Genomic DNA, 21,057 nt, shown 5'->3' with positions numbered 1-21,057 from the left:
TTTAACGTTTTTTGATTATGATTGTTGAAAATTTTTGGCCATAACCAGAATGTCCTTTTCCTTAACAAATGCCAATCGCACACATACACTTGCTTAAACACGGCAACAGTGTACACCTATCATTTTTATTTTATCTTATGGCTATATGAACATGCCTTTTATTTATTTGGCTGTTTGTGCTTGGTTGATTTTTTGGTTGAACGAGTGATGCGCGCAATTTTTATTTGACAAACAAAAAACGAGCACACAAAAAATGTGTGGATTTGAGAGGTTTTTGGTTTCATAAAAAAGTATACGCGTGAGATATCATATCAATAAACTTATTGTATGCGAATATGTTGACCAAGTGGGCGCGGAAAAGGTAGTGAAAAGATTAAAAGCGCGCTGTAATTAAGGCGGCTGCAAAGGTTTACAGCAGAGGGCGTGCAAAAAACAGGAAGCATAGAGTTGAGTGAAATTTAGAATGTTAAAGAAACAGAGTTAAATTGATTTAAAAGAAGCAATGCACAAAATTTTATACTAGTTTGAAGCAAAAAACATCTTTACGTGCTTTTTCAGCATACACCAACGTTATCACCAATTGTAGTGAATACGGTAAGAAACAATTCACAATTTCTTAGCATAGTAAAGAGCAATAAACATCTTTACATGCTTTTGCAGTATTATCGTTTACACCAACGTTTCACCAATATTTTTAGAAATTTTAATGAAGTGACGTAAGGTACCAATTCACAATTTTTTAATGTAGTAAAATGTAAGAAAACATTTTTACGTGCTTTTGCAGCATAATAGGTTACAACAACGTTTCACCAATGTTATCGGAAATTGTAATGAAGAATCTTAAGATGCCAATTAACAATTGTTTAGCATAGAACATTGCAAGAAAACATTTTTACATGCTTCCGCAGCAATGAAATTTACACCAACGTTTCACCAATGCTATCAGAAATTGTATAAATACGTAAGTGTGTTGAATACCAATTCACAATTTTTTAACATATTAAAGTGCAAGAAAACATTTTTACATGCTTCCGCAGCAATGAAATTTACACCAACGTTTCACCAATGCTATCAGAAATTGTTGTAAAATGTCTTTAAATGCCAATTCATAATTATTTAGCATAACAAAGTGCCACAAAACATCTTTACATACTTTTGCAGTAGTATCGCTTACACCAACGTTTTACTAATGTTGTCGGATATTGTAATAAAGTAACGTAAGGCACCAATTCACAATTTTTCAGCATAGTAAAGCACAGGAACTATATTTTAAGACATTTAAAGTAGTATGTTTTACACCAACGTTTCACCAATGTTTCAGAAATTGTAATAAAGTGACAAAGCTTAATTTAACTTAAGATTTGACTTCACGACTAAATTTTTAGAAATTCTATTACATCAACACTACCAACACCAATGTTAACTTAAGTATGAAATTTTTTGTGTAAACACTTACATCACTAACTTCCAAAATAAAATAAATTTAAGTGTTTGAACATATTTACTTCTTCAAAAATGATTTACTGTGCATTTAAAGCATATTTGAGTACACCAATGGTTCACCACTGAAAACTAAGTGCATTAAAGCATTCACAATTTAAATAATTTAACTCATATGTTGACTTGATAACATTTTGCTAGCAAATAAAGCAATTTTTATTACACCAACGTTACACCAATGATATTAAAAATGCATAATTTTATAATAATTTGCTAATTTAAATTAAATTTATTTGGTTTGTTGTGAAATTGACAAAATTTTGTAACAACAACGTTCACCAATATATTTTTTAAACAAGAAATTTTATTTTCTTCTACAAACTATGTAATTTAAATGTATGTATTTTGAAAATTATTATTATAATGATATCTTAATCATTGCTTTCGATGTTCACTAAGCTGTAGTCCGCATACAACCTTCAACTATTTAAATGCGGTTTAACATTTGAACATTTTACACGCACACATTTGTACAAACACACAACCACAAGCCACACTCAAGGTGACTGACTTGCCCCACTTCCACAGCTAACGTCCTTCAGCTGTTTTACCCACGCAACGACAGGCACATTGCCTCATTGCTGCACAACTACCAATCAGCGCTCCTGCGTGCAGCAGGAGTATACGCAAAAACTGTCGAACTGTCTGCTTACTTTTTGATTTATAAAATAACTAATGCAAAAATTTTTGCTCAAACAAACCAAAAAATGAACAACCAACAAGTAGTAAACCGACAATAAAACAGTATGGCAGCAACAACAACATTTATGTATATGTAGATGTATGTGTGCGCTGGCGAAAAGAGTTGCAACGCAATCAAAGAGTGATTCATGAAATGCAAAAATTAAATTCAATACGCGCAACACACACACACACTCATGCATGTTTGTGTGTATATAGCAGCACAGGTGTACATATACACATACGCTTGATATTTATTAAAATATGCAGACATTTGTGGGATAAAATTTTGTTATATCTAAAAACTTTGGCTAAAACTTACCGACTTTGGTTGGGAACGGGTGGGACGCTTTGCTGAAGGGGTAGCGAAATTATTAAAAATATTTATATTTCTAATAATGCGAGTTGAGCTGGGCGTAGCAGCGAAATTTTAAAAGACATACGACATCCCTCGTATGTACAAGGGAATTCGAAAGGGAATTTTTTAAGCAAAAGTTTTACTTGAAGTGGAAGGGGTTTTGAAAATATTATAGACAACCGCTATGTTTAAAAAAAAATTAAAATAATCAAAATGGTAAGAGAAGGTAAAAAAATCCATAAAGATACAAAAAAAATCTTGTAGATACAAAAAATTATTATCGAAGATACAAAAGTATCTGATAGATAAAAAAATATTTTCGAATTGACTATGTTGTAGCCAACCCCTATGTTTTGAAAACAATCAGAATAGTAAAGGAAGGCAAAAAATAGTATAGATACAAAAGTATCTTATAGATAAAAAAATTTTTATCGAAGGTATAAAAGTAACTGATAGATAAACAGTAAATTATGGATATAAAGTACATATTTTGGCCTAAAAAAAGTACATTTCAGTCATGGAACGACACTAGTGTAAAGATACAAAAGTATCTGATAGATGAAAAAATATTTTCGAATTGACTATGTGCCAACCCATATGTTTTGAAAACAATCACAATAGTAAAGGGGGCAAAAAATAGTATAGATACAAAAGTATCTTATAGATACAAAAATTATATTTGCAGATAAAAAGTATCTGATAGATAAAAAAAAAATTTTCAAATTGACTATATTGTAGCCAACCCTTATGTCTTGAAAACAACCAGAATAGTAAAAGAAGGCAAACAAAAAACCATAAAGATACAAAAGTATCTTATAGATACAAAAAAATTTTATCGAAGATATACAAGTATCTGATAGATAAACAGTAAATTATGGATAAAAAAGTGCATATTTTAAAGAAAAAAATATATTTGGGTCATGCAACGACCCATGTGTAAAGATACAAAAGTATCTTATGTTTAAAAAAAGTATCTTACATATAAAATAAATCTTATTGATATACAAAAAAATATATTTTACTTAAAAAAGTGTTTTTGAGTAATAAAATAACGCTTGCGTAAATATACAAAAGTATCTTATAGATAAAAAAAAAATATATGGGAGTTAAAACAGTATCTTTGCTTCATAGTACGATGCATATACTTAGATTTAACAAAATTTTCTAATTATAAAATTATTTTCGCCTATAATTGTAGCATTTTAATAATATAGTAGCACAAGATTTTTAAGTGTATGCAGTAATTGGCCTGATAACAGCCAAACCATCGAGCTCTCGTAAGAAAACGGTTATGTTCAACCCAAAATTGTCGTTTGTAAAAATTTCTAAGCTCCCACAATGCATGCCAAACTACTCGATATGCTGAAAAAGTTTCCGCTTCGAATTTTACTCATATTTCACTCTTCTTTTTTTTTGTGATTTTCATTTTTCTGCACAATTTTTTACACACAAAACTCCACAACGCCCCACTTGCTGCGCCACCAAACCGCGCCAACTGCATTTCTCAAACAAGCGCACTCATTCCTTTGCATATCTCTACGCTTGGCCACCGCCAACACACCGCTATGCGCTCACACTCTCTTCGCTCAGCCATTCGCCATTCATTCAAGCATTCAAACGGCTCATTCTTTCAGTTATGCCTTCATTTATTTATTTGTTTATTTCTTATGCATTCCCTTGCCCATATCGGAAATGTCATGTCAAGTTAGTCGTCAGTCGCCGCAGCAGGACAACAAAAGGACATGCATACATTCAATGCTTGCACGTTGCGCTCGCTCGCTACCTTTGGAATGCAAATACGACTGACTTGCTGTCTGTACACCATCCCCACCTTCATGCTAGTATCACTTGTCACACATACACATGCATAGGTACAAACACAGCTATGTTGCATATGAAAAATGAATGGAATCTACTTGTGTATCTCTGCGGAATTATTTGCTGCAAAATAATAAAATAATAAGCAAATATGCTACTTTTTTTAGCTGGCATTTTTTCTATACCAACATTTTTCTCTGTAGATACACAAATACACAGATACTTGCATATAAATAAATATGCTTAAAAACGCTTGCAATGAGTGTGCAGCAACAAAAACCTTGTCAGGCTTGTTGTTTGATGCTACAATGTTCCTGTTGGAATTTCAACATACAGCTAACGGTTTCGCAATACCTTCGGTGTATATCTTCTCTAATAGACAATTGTCATCTGGGGTATTTCGCATTGTATACATATATTTTTGTATTGAAAAAAGAACAAACAAAAAAGAGATTGTTTGTTGTTGTCTTCATTTGTTACTGTAGCAAATTATATCAGTATTTTGTATTTATATTTGCGTTTGTGCTTCTATAGATTTTTCTCAAGGGTACACTTGATACGAACAATACTCTCCTAGCCCGGGTGCATTGCAAGTGATGCCGCTTGAGCGGCTGCTGTGCATTTGTTTTTTAGAAATGAAATAACTTGAGAGCTTGTCTTGTATTAACAAAAAAGTATTAAGAAACTTATTCAAAAAGTTTCAATACGTATGCCGTTAACGAGAAGGTTTCTTAAAAACACGTTTTTGCAGAAATTGTAAAAATGTAAAAAAAAAAAATTTTCATTAAAAAAAAATTTTAAAAATTAAAAAAAAAAAATTTAATTAAAAAATATTGTTTAATTAAAAAAAAATTAATTTATTTTAAATTTAAAAAATCATCTTTTAGCTCTTCAATAATGATTTTGTATCGATTTAAGACTAAAATTGTATCTGCAACTTTGAGATACTTTTGCATCTTTCAGATATTTTTCGTAATTTTGCGATAATTTTGTATTTAAGTGTTAAACACGTGTTTAAAACACGTTTTATCAGTTTTTGCATACTTTTTATAGTTGGAGATACTTTTGTATCTTCGAGATACTTTCGTAACTTTGAGATAATTTTATACAAAAGTGCTAAAAGCTTTTCAATAATTATTTTCTGTGTATTTAAGACCAAAATGGTATATGCAACTTTGAGATACTTTTGCATCTTTCAGATATTTTTCGTAATTTTGTGATACTTTTGTATTTAAGTGCTAAAAACATGTTTAAAACGCATATTATCAGTTTTTGCATACTTGAAATACATTTTTAATATTTGAGATACTTTTGTATCTTCAAGATACTTTTCGCAACTTTGAGATAATTCTATACAAAAGTGCTAAAAACATGTTAAAAACGCATATTATCAGTTTTGGGTTCTCGAAATACATTTGCTAACTTTGAGATACTTTTGTGTTTTTGAGATACTTTTGTATCTTTGAGCTACTTTTACAAAAATTCCATATTCACGTTCTCTGTGAGTGGCTAACCTGCATATTAATATTTTTACTGCTGTATTTCCCAAAATTTAAACAAAATTTTGTTCTGATGAATTTCTACCCAAACTTCGTAAGTCACCAATTTGGCTTTGCGCCCGCATTTCATAATCCTTTTCGAATCCTTTGCTTCATCTATTGCTCGCAAACAACAAAAATCCACTTTCATTAGTTGACTTGCTCAAAGCCTGATGCTCACCATCACGCAACCACCACTCAACTGTCTGCGATGCCCTCAAGTGTAAGCAATAATTGCAAACGTGCGCATTATAACTAAATGTGAGTAAAAAAAAAAAACAAAAATAAAGTAACGCACGTTACAAAAAATCTTATGCATACATATTAATTTTTCGACTGGCTATTTTACAGTTACAAAAGCGCAAATCATTGATTTATTTGCAATTTGCTTTTATCTGCCCGAAAAAGGTTGCGCCTCCACACGCTTGTGGCTACCCACACTGCCGGCACGCCGTCAAACACAAAGCAACCACATCAGAGTACCGTTGTAATAACCGAAAATAAAATTATTAATAAAAAAAGGTAGCAAAGATACTTATGTAGATATTTTCTGTATGAAATATATTATGAATTGAACCTTTTCTAGCGACGCCAACAAATATAACGACTGACATAACGCGACAATGTGCGGAGTAAAGGCTATTGGTGACCGCATTTTAGTTACGCATATGAAGTATGTATAGCTGTCAAAGAAATATTTGAGTTTTGAGCGCGAAAAAGAGACAATAAAAAAACAAAATGAATGTTGACGGTGTATGTGTACGCCGCGGCGTATGAGTGACCGCTACGAACACTGAGTGTGAGCGACTTGCCCGCTATATACTTCGATTTGCCTCAGACACGACCTGCAATTCATTTATTGCCACGACAGCGTAACCCTTTCTTGACAACAACTTCCTTTTGCGACGCATTGTATAGCGATACATTTATTTATTTATTAAAATCGCTTTTTTCGCTTGCTGCCTTGTTGTGCGCCCGACGTTTTTTTGACATATGAGTATGGAAATTTGGTAAAAAGGATATATGCGCGCATGCAAATACAGCACTACACAAATAATAAAAACGCACATACACACGTAAGCTTATTTGATTGAAAAAGGATACGCACTCATGCGGGCAACTTGAATCGCAAACGATTTGTAATTAACAAAATTGCCAAGCAGCCAACTCACACCAGCTAACTTGAGCGCGAAGAAGAGTTGAAGCCGAAACTGAAACTCTGACAGGCGGCAACAGAGGCAGCGCCAGAAAGATACGCGCGGCAGCAAGTAGGACAGAAGGAGGCAGAGCGCGTGACAGAAAGAAGTATAGAAGCCGCGCAGCAGGAAGAAGCACGCTAGACGCGCGCTGACAAGAACGATGCAAGCCATGAGGACAGAAGCAGGCAAGCCGCAACCACCAATGCAGCGCTTAACCACCCACTTAATCACAGCGCTGCAACAATTGATGAATGCTAAGGCGCGCGCCTTAGCGCAGCCACAATGAAGATAAGCGCAAATATAACTACGAGCACGTAAAGAAGCCATTCAAGCAATCGCGCCAAGTATTAGACCAAAAAAAATCTATAAATTTATAGCCAAGCAGCAAATGTCAAGCAAAAGGGTGTGTGGCGTTGACGAAGAATTTGCTAGCGACATGCGCGGCGTCGCAGCGGCATATCACATGTGTCGCCAAAAGCGACGTACACGACGCAAGCAGCAGCAACAGCGTATGTCAAAGGAATTAAAATTCATTGGAGCTGAAAAATTTTAAAATATAACTGCTGGCTGGCTTGAAAAAGGCGGGTAGCAATATGCGGCACACACACACACATGCAATGCTGCGACGTCTGCCTGCTGAGTTAATGTGTGTAACTTAAATGCGCGCTCGCTCACTCCACAGAGCGCGCACAAGCAAAAAAAGGGTTTAAAGACAAAAGTCGTCGTGACAATGCCATTGATTTTTGCCTCTACACGCGTGTATGATTTTTAATGTCTAAGCCTAAAAGCAGGCAATATATATTGTTAGCACACAAACAAAGATACATGGCGAGCGCGCCTTGCTGCACGACAACAAGCGCACACACATGTTCGACGCACACACTGTCACAAAAGCACTTTGGTGTCCTTTTTGCCTAATACAATTGGCTGGGGTGCGCGTGACCGTGTGGGGAGTTAGCGGCGACAAAGTTTTCAAGCAGTTCGCATGGCACAAGCGAAGCCGTAGACGTAGCTTAATTAAGATATGTGCATAAGTATTGGCATGCACACACACATGCGCGCACACATTAATAGAACTGCTTGCTGTTACGCCCAGTTATTGATGACAATGCTTGCATAAAAATGTGTAGACGTCTGTGGGGGAAGGGAAATTGCTCTACTTATCATAATATTTTTGGTTGTTGCTTCTCAGCAGCTAGCTAAGGGCGGTTAGTTGAGTACACAACTCATGTCTTTACATGTATATATGTTTGTATGTGCAACAGAATTGATAATTTTTGCATAAATTTTAATGAAGGTCTAAGGCAGCCACACACAACACCCACGCGACCCAAACAATTGTCATTAACTCTTACTCAAGCTCCGAATCCCCTCTCCTCCCGCCCTCTGCCTTAACTTCTCTCTGCCATTTATATTATTATTAATGATTACGAAATGTCGATTGCGGGTGCGCGCACACCTGATACATATCGGCTACGCTACTTGGGAGCTAGCATACACGCAGTTTTGTGGTTTAAAGTGCCCAAAAGTAGGCAATGAAAATATTTAATATGTTATTAAACATTTAGCTGGCAGTTGTAACATGAGTGTGGGGTTGATTAACCAGAATTATGAGTATGAGCGCATAAAAGTAGGTAACAGCTGGTTTCAAATAATGCTCATAGCCGAAAAGTATGCTATATTTTTGGTATTTGATTTAATATTACCTATACCGACACTTTACTCGCAAGCAAAGCATTTGACATTCAAAATTATTTTTTTTTGTACGCCTCAGCACCCAAAAGTATGCAACAGCAACTCACACACATCTTTTAATACACATTTTTCTATCAGATTTGATATAAATATGAATTAGTAAAGTTTTTATTATTAAAAATTAACAGCCAAGTCAGCACGCCCAAAAGTATGCAACATTTTTCACATATAATTTTATATTTGATTGTTCCACATGTACGAATTCGGATTTAAATTATAATTTATTGGAAAAATATGACCGTCATATATCAACACTTTAACGAAATAACGGTACAGCTAAGCGCGCCTGTAAATATGCTTTACAACTGCTGCAGTCACAGCGAAATCAGCTGTAACAACACACTCAAACCCAAAATTACTAAGTAGACAACACTCAAGGTGCAGAGAAAGTATATACGTAACATGAAACAACAACAACATTTAATACAACGTACCATGGCACACTAGCTAGCCAATCAGTCAAAGTTGAAACTACACAAAGTCAAACTTTGTTGATGAAATGTAATTATAAAGGTACACACACCTATATACACAGACAAATACATTCATATGCAAATGTTGGCTTGCCGGCTATATGATTTCGGGGTACAACAACCAAGTGTTGTTGAATATGAAAATTTTTACCAAAGCAGTTTTATAATTTTCGGCAAATATTCGACACCAAAACGTAATATAACACATACACATGGTGAAATTTGCTTGGGTGTTTGTATAGTTATGCGCCTGAAAGTCTGTTACAACTATACCCCACAATATTGAGAGGCTGTCTGTCGCTCTAGCTGTGCTTTGTTTGCTTTTGGCATCAATTTATGAATTCTCCTGCACATACACACATTCACAACTATCAATATATACATATATATATGTAACTGTAATATATTCGGCAACCACCGTTGGATCGTCTTGAGTGTCGCTGTTCGTTAGTAGTTGAGCACACAATCATCGGATCATACTCTGCGCACATTAAAAAGGGTTAAATATTCAAACCGAGTTGATTTATCGTTTTAATATAACAAAACGTGAAATATAAAGCATCAAGTTCGTGGATAAATGAAGGAATTCATATACATATGTACATATGCATATGGATTAAACACATGAATGCCTGTTAATACCTCGCACTGATGTAGATGAATACAAATGAGTGAAGAGGATAAAGTTAGGCAAGGCAAAGAACTGAAGAAATATTACAAATAATTTTTTGTGCTGGCTGAAATTTATGAAATTGATATATAAAAGAGTTGCAAATGCATATATTTTCTATTAATCTCTACTCGCAACTCAATTGAAACACCGCTACACTTAAACTATGCAATTCTAAGTACACCAACACTACACCAATTGTTACAACCTAAGTTGTAAGCATTTAAATTGTTATATTTAGTTGTTATTTATTACGCTGATATAAAGTTTAGGTGCTTTACATGCACCAACGTTTCACCAATGATTTTTTTTTTGTTTTAAATGCTGCTATTTACTCACCTATCTGATAAACTTTAATTTTTCAAATTTTCGCACACTTTCGTGTTCATCAACACTACACCAATGGTTGCCTTATACGTTTTAAGCAATTAAAAAGCTTTTCTTGTACGCTCTTTATTACTCTGGTGTTTATTTTATGCGTTTTGAACACACCAACGTTTCACCAATGATATTTCAATTTGGTGTGTAACACTGGGAAACTCATCGTTGCTAAAATTACCTACTTATTAGACAATTTCGAATGAAAATTATGCTATATTGCCCACACCAATACTGATAACGGTGGTGTGTTACTCTTTCTCTGCTCTTCCAAGTACTCAATATTTCAATAAATCATGCAAATACACAGAATATCACCAGCTTGTGTACGCAATATCGATTTATTTGCACCCCTGATTTCGCAATTCGTCGAACGTGCATTAATTAACGAAATGCTTCAAAATAAAATATTTCGTAAGACTGCGCTGAATGCGGTGTTTCAAAACAATGACGTACCCCAACCACTTTCACAACACCTTCCTTACACACCCACCAAACAGTTGGCGCCCATTCTCCACTAGCCAATTTTCAGCACTACCATCTTTCACCTCCAAGAAAAAAGGTGGTTGTGTGCCAGCCAATTCTTTAAGCGCCGCCCCACCCACGCGCCTACACTTCACTGCGCATCAACGGCGCTGCACCCACACCTGTCGCCGCCTAAGCCGCAAATTTCCTTTTTCCATTTCATCAACAGTCAAGGCAACGCCAGCAGCCTCCCAAGCGCTACGCCCGTCTTCATTCGTTGCGCTTTACTACATTACTCCAGAGATACCGCACACGCACACACAGATATATTTACACACTTCTGCCGCTATCGAAAGGGTTAGATATTTCGTATTTTTGCGCATTGATTTTACTTTACAATTGTACACTCCTGCTTTGTATGTATGTGTGTTTCAAATTACCTCTTTGAAAGCAGTCAAAATTTTAATACGAACGCTCTCAAGCTGAATTGATCGGCTGTCGCTTGCTTGAATATCTGCGTATTGTTGCTGTCTTACTTCTTTATTTATCGAACTTCGAAATTATACAACAATTGTTGCTAATAGTATGCCACAATTGTATGCAAGTCGTATTGTTGTATCGAGCAAAGCCTAAAGGGGTGCAAAGCTCGTTGTTGTTGTGGAAGAAATCATTGATTGCTACGCGCAAATACACAAAATATTATTTGTAGTTGTTGTTAATCATATTTAACTTGTTGTCATTTTACAATACTCTTTGCTGTTATTGTTGTTGTTGGCGACAGTTGGATTAAAAGTTTTGTAATTAAAATTTTCGTAGCTGAGGCGACACCGCGTTCCAGCAATGGGGTTGATAGTCGACTTTCGACGGCGCTGAGCGTTGTCTTTGTCAATATGCGGCAGTGGCAGCAGTGAGGTATGACTTGCTTGGCACAAGGGTTGTCTTTGATTTGTAAACGAAATTAATGCAAACAATTGGACTATTTAGTTAGCATTTTGCCAAACTTTGTCCAATGCTATTGATTTTTGAATTCGCCTGCTTTTTGATTGTTAAGTTTCTGTGCTAAAAGCGGCGGATGTGTGTCTCAAAGCGGAAATGCTAGAGAGTGATTAGTGGCATAAAAAATTGTCATAAAATGTTGACTATTTTCACAGCGCTGCAAGTTTGCTACATATAATGTTGGTAAAAATATTTAGAAAAAATGTTTAAAGCGAGGATGTAGCACACCAATGTTCAACAATGGCGTTGGAAATGCAGAGCTAGTATTTGCAATGCTTTTTTTCGCACACCAATGTTGCAAAAAAGCTTCCTAACTACATAGAAACTCATTCTACACATTTGCACTTGCAAATTATTAGTAAAACTGTATTTTAAAGTACACCAACGTTTCACCAACATTACAAAAATATGCGCTGCCTACATAAAAATGCTTCGTAGACATCCACACTTGCACATTTGTGCTGAAACTATTGTTTTAAGTACACCAACGATTCAACAATATTGCAAAAATATTCGCAAATTTCATAAAAATATATTTTCCACTTCTACTTTTGCAAATTTGTTGTAAACCTGTGTTTTAAAGCACACCAACGTTTCAACAGTATTGCAAAAGTGTTTTCTAACTCCATAAAAATTCATGGCAGACATATACACTTGCATATTAGTGTTCAAATTTTATTTTTAAGTACACCAACGTTTCAACAATGTACAAAAAATTAATATAACATGTTAAAACTTATAATACATTTTTATAAAAATATTTTATTGTTAAAATTTGTTGCTAAAATACACCAACGTTTCAGCAATTCCTAATTATAAGCTGTTTAGTAACATAAAAAATGGCATAGTAATCGTTATTTCGAATTTATGCTTTTTTAACCTACAATGTGAGCAAAACACAACTCCAACGCCATTTACAACAAACATTATTTACACATGCATTTTGTAGGCAAATGACAAATCTATTTTAGCCATGTAAACAACTTACAACAATAAGTAACCCGTTCACTGCGCCATTTATTTTTATTTTTGCCTGCATGCAACAGTCAACGGTAGCAACAAGCATGCATGCAATACATATATGCGCGTATGCGAATTTCGCGTGTCAGCGAGGCATTAGTTAAAAGTCGCCGCAGAAAACCAATAATCACGCATGTGCAACAACTAGTATGCCAACTAACTAAATAAATATTTATTGCCACGAATGATTCTGCATATGCTAATACATTTGTGTGCGCTTGTTTCGATTGTTGTTGTTTGTAGTTGTTCTTGCCATATACATATGTACTTGTATAGCCGGCAAATGCAAATGTGCGCCAAAAATCAAACATAAACTAATCACCATGAATTTATTTATGATAATTTGTTGCACACATACGATTTATTCATTATTTTTCTGGAAATATGTAATACGACTTGCGTCGCATTTATACGTAGCAGTGCCATTATTACCAATAAACAATAAAATGTTACCAAAACTATAAAACATAATTAGTTGACATTAAAAGCGCATAATAAACACATGTGCTGCGTCGATGATGGCAGTTAAGCAGGCTAGCGTACATATAATATGATATGTGTGCACATATAAATATGCGTGTGACTGTATGCGTGCATGAGGATACTTAAAGCGCTGGCGAAAGCCATTAAAGTAAGCGCTTGCCTGCCACATGTTGACTTTTCCTATGAAAACTATGTAGCAACTAGGCAATAAGCAGTTGTTTTTATGGTTTTATGGTTAGAACTGTCAAAAATTATTTGTTAAATGCACATATTAATACGTAAATATTGCTGACAGAAATCAAATTGTTATTAGAAAAGCATAGAAAAAGGAAAAATGCTGTGATAATGCACTGTAGTGAAGCAGAAACTAAAACAAAAGTGTAAATATTGCGCTATACTTTAGTAACACACTGTATGAAAAGGTTAAAAATATATATTTTTACGCCTTACTCTCCGAAAATACAGTAGGAGAGGGTTAAAAATCTTAAAAATTCAAATTTGGCTCTAAACTTTCAAAGCTCACTGTATAAAATTCCAAAAAAGTAAGACAACTTCATGCTTGACAGTAGGCGGTAACGGTAACATTAAGTAGACGACTGCGGCAACATAATTTGATTAAAAATCGCAAGCGATTGTGGCATCGAACGCTGCCAGTTGGCCGAAAACGGCGGTGGAGTTAGCAAAACTTCTATTTATTTTACCTAACTAAGCGACATATAGGCATATGTGGCATACTTCAAGGCGCAAGACGCACATATATCATACAACAACAACTGTAATAGCACACAACCAACAAATGAACTCATTAGCATATGAGCGAGTAACAGTTTGACTGGCAGTGGAGTGAGAGCAGAGTGGGAGACTAGAGTGAGAGTTGCACGGATGTGTGTGTGTGTAAGGGTTTGTGTAGCGAAGTAACATCTATAAAAACAAAACTGTCGCTGCTGTTGCTACAACACCCCTACTGCCGCTACACAGTAGACGCAAGAGCTTTGGTAGTCACGCATTTGACAGTTTGTCAAAGTACATACAGAGGGAATGCAAACGGGTTAAAAGAAGAAGAGTTAGAAGAAGTAACACACAAGCAAATGAAACACACGCACATAAAAACTCAGACTAAATAAGGCTGTGAAGAGAAAAAACAAAGCAAAATACGCATACATACACGCATACATACATATACATACATTTATATGTCTATCTTGCTTTCATATACATGTTTGCATAAAAAAAAAAACGAAATATCGTAAACAGCATAGACAAAATACGGCAACAACGAGCTGTTCGAGATGTGCCTTGGAATTTTTGAAAAGGCTTTAATTAATTGAATAAAAATCGTAAGCACAGACACAGCCTAGCATATATACACACACACACACAGCCTGCTTGTGTGAAGCAGCAAGACACACATTTGTCCTCGTTATTTGCCCATAAAGTCGTGCATACACAGAGATAATGTGCGTCAGTGTCGTGGAAATCCTTTCAAGGCTTACAACAAACACACACGCACGCACTTTTTCGCCTTTAGAATAAATAAATAAATGAATGACAGCACAAAAATGAAGGCGGCACATCGCGTAGGTTTAAGCCTTTCCATTTTTCGAAAGCCAATCGAAAATTGGGTGGCACAACATGCGTGTACAATTAAAAGAAAGCAGTAAAAAAAGAATAAACAAACATATAGAAAGAGTTGTGGCATATTAGAATATATGTAACGTGGAGTGGCTGCTAAATACGTTATGTGTACTGTGCGTGTGTATATATTTGCGCTCCATTAAGACGATTTAAGAAGTTTGCAAACAAAATTAAGTAATTCCACCAATATTTATAGCTAGGTGTATGTGTGTGCTTTGTGGGCATTATAAGGATGTCACGCAATTAGTAATGCTACACAAAATTTTAAAGGAATCGAGAGGATAACAACTGGTTTTGCTAAAAATAAAGCAGTATTGGAAAAAATTGCAGGAATACAAATATTTTTGTATAACTAATGCGAAGAAATATTATATTTTCAAATATTGCTGAAACGTAGGTATAAAACTTATAAAAATACAAATATTTTAGAAACAAGTAATTCATGTTAAAACTATAATTTTTTCAAACATTGGTGAAACGTTGGTGTAACGTTGGTTAATGATAAAATAAAAAAACTGGCTTCGTAGCAGCTTACAAACTCACGACACACACTTTAGCATCGTTATTCTGCATTTTTAAACTATTGGTGAAACATTGGTGTATTGAAAATCGCTATATTTTTAGCGTTTAGCTGCTGTAGGATACATAAAGGTATAAATTTGACATTATAACGCTTTTTAACACCATTGTTGAAACGTTGGTGTGTTCAAAATGCACTTTTGTTCTTTAAAAAGTATATAAAAACACATTTCAGCTTTTATTGCCAGCATAAGCTAATATTTCAACATCATTGGTGAAACATTGGTGTATACAAAATGAAATTTTATTGCTCCAAATGTGTTTGAAAAAAGATTTTTGTACGATTGGTGAAGCGTTGGTATAATAGAAACCTTTTTTATTGCTTTAAATGCTTTTTAAAACAGGTTTTGGTATTCAATTATATAATTATATTTGAAAAGATCTTCTAGCTGTAAAACTGTAAAAGTTGTTAAAACTGAAGCCTTATATTAACCCTCAGCAATCTCAAATTGTCTCACCTACAAGCAATAATCTCAATTGCTTTGCAATCAGCACTAAATACCATATCTCAATGTCTTTGATATGGTTAATAACAACAAATATAACAATGAGGGGCCCGCAAAAATGTTTACGAAGTGGGTTATATCTGCCATAAATTCATATAAATTAACAATGGGCAAAAAAGTTTTAATTGAAAAATATTAAATTTCGACAAGCGCTCAAGCGCACAGTCACTGTCAAATATAAAATGTGTGTGCTTAAAGCAACAAATACAATATAACAGAAAACCACACGCGTTGTAGGTACATATCTACGTATAGGTAAGAGCAAATAAGAGAAAAACAACCGCCAGGCATAATAAATTAATTGATTAGACATCCTCACATTACACAAAAGGCACGAAAGCAACAACGCAGAGTGAATGCTATGTGCCTGCATGTGTGTATGTGTTTGAGATTGTAGCGAATTTATGATTGTGTATTTTCGAGGAAAATATACGCGGGAGTAGCATTGATAGTGTATATGTATGTGTGGGAAAACATAAAATAATACAATCACGGCGAAATCATATGCAGCCAACAGCAACAAACAAATCATCTTCGGTTGTAAAGAGATTTTTATGAGCCAAAGCGAAAGGTTAAAATTTCACCACCTATGTTTGGGTTACAATTTTCTTAGCATATTTCTAGGGTTGGCAGTATGCATATTCATAAAACGCGACAAGCGTTTGCAACAAAAGGCAACAATATTATTCAATTTTGCAAGGGAGTGGTAGTCATAAGAAAATATGTAACGGAACTTATATACACGTGGTAAAAATGGCTCGAACAAATAATAACCACTTGCGGTGTAATTCAATATGAAATTTACGAGTCTATAAATAAGCTGGAAGGGTATCCGTGGCATTGTTGCTTGTAGCCGAGACATGTGAAATAAACGTGGCTAAGAGGCAAGCACATTTGAAGAATTTGTTGTTATTTTTTGGGCCTTTGACATTTTTGTAACAGCAAGTGAAATTTGCTAGAGAAAAAGACATACATATGTATATGTATGTATGTTTATGCACGTTCTCTTATTTTTTTACGTTAAAAAATAAGAGGTGGAATAAGAACAAGGGTAAACTAACGCTAACACAAGAAATATGCATTTTCATATTATGCAAAAAGATCTTAATCAAATTTTTAATAGTAAGCGATTTTCACTCAACTTTTACTCAAACAAAATACTCATTCTACAATACAAACTAAACTTAAAATGCCTAAATTTTACCCTAACTGAATAAATAATTTCAAAATTTAAAAAAATCGTATAGCCACAATGTATAACAACAATTTAACACTCAATTTAAAAAGAAACTCAAAGGGTAAAAACAAAATAAAAAACAAATATTTGAAAAAACTCAACAATTCAATTTAAATAGTCTATAATTACAGATAATAAATTACAAATATGCACAGTAATAAGTTTACCAAAAGCTACTCAAACAAGATTGTGTGAAAAATATATCACTCAATTTTTACTCAAACTTTTAAATAATGTACTTTTTAATTTTAACAGTAGTAAATAGAACTAAATTTACACGAAAATTTTTGAGTGCAAAAATAAGTCACTAAATTTTTCACTCAAACTTTTAAAATTTAATTAAAATTTTTTTTTTTTAATTTGTAGTCAAAATCAAGCTGCACAGAAAATATAACGCTGAAAATTCGGTACACCACTTTCCAACTCAAACACATAATTCAAAAGTTTGAGCTAAAAAAGAAATCACTCAATTTTTAAGTCAAACTCTTAGAACATAAATTTTTTCATGTTAAGTTTTCATCTCTAGTTAATCAAGCTAGACAAAAAATTTCAGTTTACAATAAGCCAAAACAGTTTTTAACTCAAACTCAAAAGTCCGATGTTTTAGCTAAAAAATCACTCAGCTTTCAACTCAAATGTTTATATTAACTAAACAAGCTATTAAGCATAATTTATATTTTTTTCAATATAAAAATATTTTATTAGCAATATTTGAGTTAGATATTAAGTCCACTCAAGCTCTTCGCAGTACTCTAAATGCCTCACTCAACGCGGAGCTGCCACTGTTGTACAGCTTTTCGTCAACTGCTGACAACCACAATCTTTGTGTGTTATTTGTAGTTGCAATTTTCATAAAGTTTTGTACAGAAACACAAAAGCACACAGGTACATACAAACATATGTATATAATATATGTGCAGTGTATATATGGATGTATGTATATTATGTGTACTGAAATATTAAATGAGATTGCCGGTGTTTTGTGTTGACGAAAATATGATAATTGGCAAATTTGACAAGGGAATTTTTCTTCAGTTTGCAATAGCAACAACAACAAGGTACCAACAAGCCCCAAGGCGCTTAAATATGTATGTATGTTCGTCAAATGTATGTGATTTTGTAAATTCTCGGCATACGCGCACTTTCCGTGGTATGCGCACACATACAGACATACCCACACATACGCTTACTTACATATAATTAATCATACATGCATATATGCTAGCTGAGATATTGAAAATTTTCGAATAACGTCAAAGACAAGACAAAGTTTTTAACGGCTTCTGTAAGGAACACACATTTGTATGTATGTGTGTACGATTTTACGACTTGCATGAATGTTGGCTACATATGCTTGTTATTGCTTTTATTATGCGCCTGCTTGTAGCTGCTGATTTTTCGCTATTGTTGTTGTTTTTGGGGCGTGCATGATTTTTTAACGACAAGCGCAGCGCGCACACACACACACAGCACGAATGCATATGTGCTTGGTTGCTATTATGTACTTGAAATTAATTTTATTTTACTTTGGGGCGGTTTTTAATTGATGAACAAAAATTGGCGTTTGCGGTGCTGTTTTGGGGTTCTGATTCTGATTGCAGCTACGTTGGTAAGAATGAGTAGAGCGGACTGGTATACATTTTTCTTAGTTCAAAGTAATTCAAGACGTGATTACTGGATTTTTAACGTTCATACAACAATCAAAATTTATAATAAAGTATAATGATTACTTGTAATGAATTCATTATAATTATTTGTTATAATTACTCATAATGATTACATTATAAATATTTGTAATGATTACTTGTAATTATTTCATCACAGGTATTTATAGTGATTACATTATAATTATATATAAGGATTACATTATAATTACATGTAATGATTACTTTATAACTACATGTAATGATTACATTATAGTTACATATAATGATGTTATTATAATTACTTGTAATGAGTACATACGATTACGTGGGTAATCAAATATGATTACATGCAAACTAGTAATGATTACTTTTGAAATAATTTTACAAACATATTTCCTTTGTCAAACTATTCTCTTTATCAAACCAAAATATACACTTAAACCTACCCACAAGCCGCCCACTGCATCATACATTTCTAATTGTTCTCTCTCAATTACTTCCAGATTAAAGCACTTATCGAAGAGGTACAACGCCTGCGCACACTCGAACAAGCACAACTCACACAAATACAACGACTTGAGGATCACTTAGAAGTGAAGCGTCAGCATATTATGCGCCTAGAAGCGCGTCTCGATAGCCAACAAATCAATGACGCGCACAACGAAGCGATCGCAGCCACCGCCAACAACACAACAACAGCAACAGCCACAGTGAGCGCTGCAGCACCCGCGACATGTGATGTTGTGCACGATGTTGACGATGATGATGAGGATAATGAGGAAGTTGTTGACACCACTGCTGACGCTGATGCAGCGGTTGACAAAATCGATTTAACCACAACAACAACAACCGCAACAACTGAGTCGCAAGATGCTACAGAAGCTAGAGCTGATTTCGCCGCCGATCGCGAATGTGAGCAGTTCAATGCGGCGACGGAAGACGCAAATGCAACAACAAACACAACAACAATAACGGCAACAGCGACAAATAACGACAACAACGGCAGCACAACAACAACAACAACAGCAGTGGAAACAACACAGCAAATGTCACAACAAGTTGGCGAGCTACAAATCAAAAAGGAAAATCAGTGAGTCTTAAAGTTTGATATGACAGCACTTCTCAATCGTCAAATATTTGTCTCTAAGCTACGTTTAGTATAATAATTTTCCAAAAGTAAACAACAACAATTGAAATGCTTAGCGCCAAATATTGTTTCTATGAAAAAATCAGTTCTAAACGCTTATCTCTAATTTATATCATATTTTTTCTCATTTCTCGCACTTGCACAGCAGCCCACTCGATTTGGACGTGATTAGTCAGCAATCGGCCATAGCTGCTGCCGCAGCCGCCGCCGCTGCCGCTTGCGCCAATGATCCGAACAAATTCCAGGAATTGCTGCTCGAGGGCACCAAAGCGTTGGCGGCCGCCGCCAATGCTGCCGAGGGTAAGTTCACATTCATCTATTATTTGTTTGTATGTGTGGTGGTTACACGTCTTCTTATTGTTCTGCTTGCTTAACACTTCACTTGCGCTTATCTGCGTTGATATCTGTTGCACATACATTTTTTATTCAGAATCTTTACACAAGTATTTATGCATTTATTGTTTTACTATCTTCTGATTCATTTGTTTGCTTTTTTACAATTATATTTTTTTTTAATATATGTGTAAGCACATATTAAATATACAACAAATGTGTATGTGGGTGTTTGTTTTAGCCGTAAATTCTTCTTACGCACACATTTGCTGCTGTTGTTGTTTGTATGAGGCTTAAGCCGCTCATAATGATGAATAAGAATTATTTTAATGTTATATAATAATTTTTTTGAGGTTAGGATTTTCATGCATTAGTATTTGACAGATCACGTGGGATTTCAGACATGGTGTCAAAGAGAAAGATGCTCAGTATGCTTTGACATTTCATCATGAATAGACTTACTAACGAGCAACGCTTGCAAATCATTGAATTTTATTACCAAAATCAGTGTTCGGTTCGAAATGTGTTTCGCGCTTTAATTTTGTTCAGCGATGAGGCTCATTTCTGGTTGAATGGCTACGTAAATAAGCAAAATTGCCGCATTTGGGGTGAAGAGCAACCAGAAGCCGTTCAAGAACTG

General features: G+C 34.6%; 1 protein-coding gene across 7 annotated transcripts in view; it reads left to right on the top strand.

Annotated features, from left to right (window-relative positions):
- LOC105228617 (homeobox protein cut) overlaps positions 1–21,057 on the top strand; it is a 206,428-nt gene that overhangs the window by 152,384 nt on the left and 32,987 nt on the right. For 6 of the 7 annotated variants that reach the window (XM_019991149.3, XM_029551242.2, XM_019991150.3 and 3 more), the window contains exons 4-5: positions 19,441–20,027; positions 20,230–20,384. In XM_019991149.3, coding sequence (XP_019846708.2) covers positions 19,441–20,027; positions 20,230–20,384 — 742 coding nt within the window. The remainder of the gene's footprint in view (positions 1–19,440; positions 20,028–20,229; positions 20,385–21,057) is intronic. The other variant, XM_019991152.3, reaches the window with a different exon arrangement.

Source organism: Bactrocera dorsalis, chromosome 4, assembly GCF_023373825.1.
Source record: "Bactrocera dorsalis isolate Fly_Bdor chromosome 4, ASM2337382v1, whole genome shotgun sequence".
NCBI classification, from domain to species: domain Eukaryota; kingdom Metazoa; phylum Arthropoda; class Insecta; order Diptera; family Tephritidae; genus Bactrocera; species Bactrocera dorsalis.
Note: the sequence above shows the minus strand (reverse complement) of the source record. Positions and strands in the feature narration are given on the sequence as shown.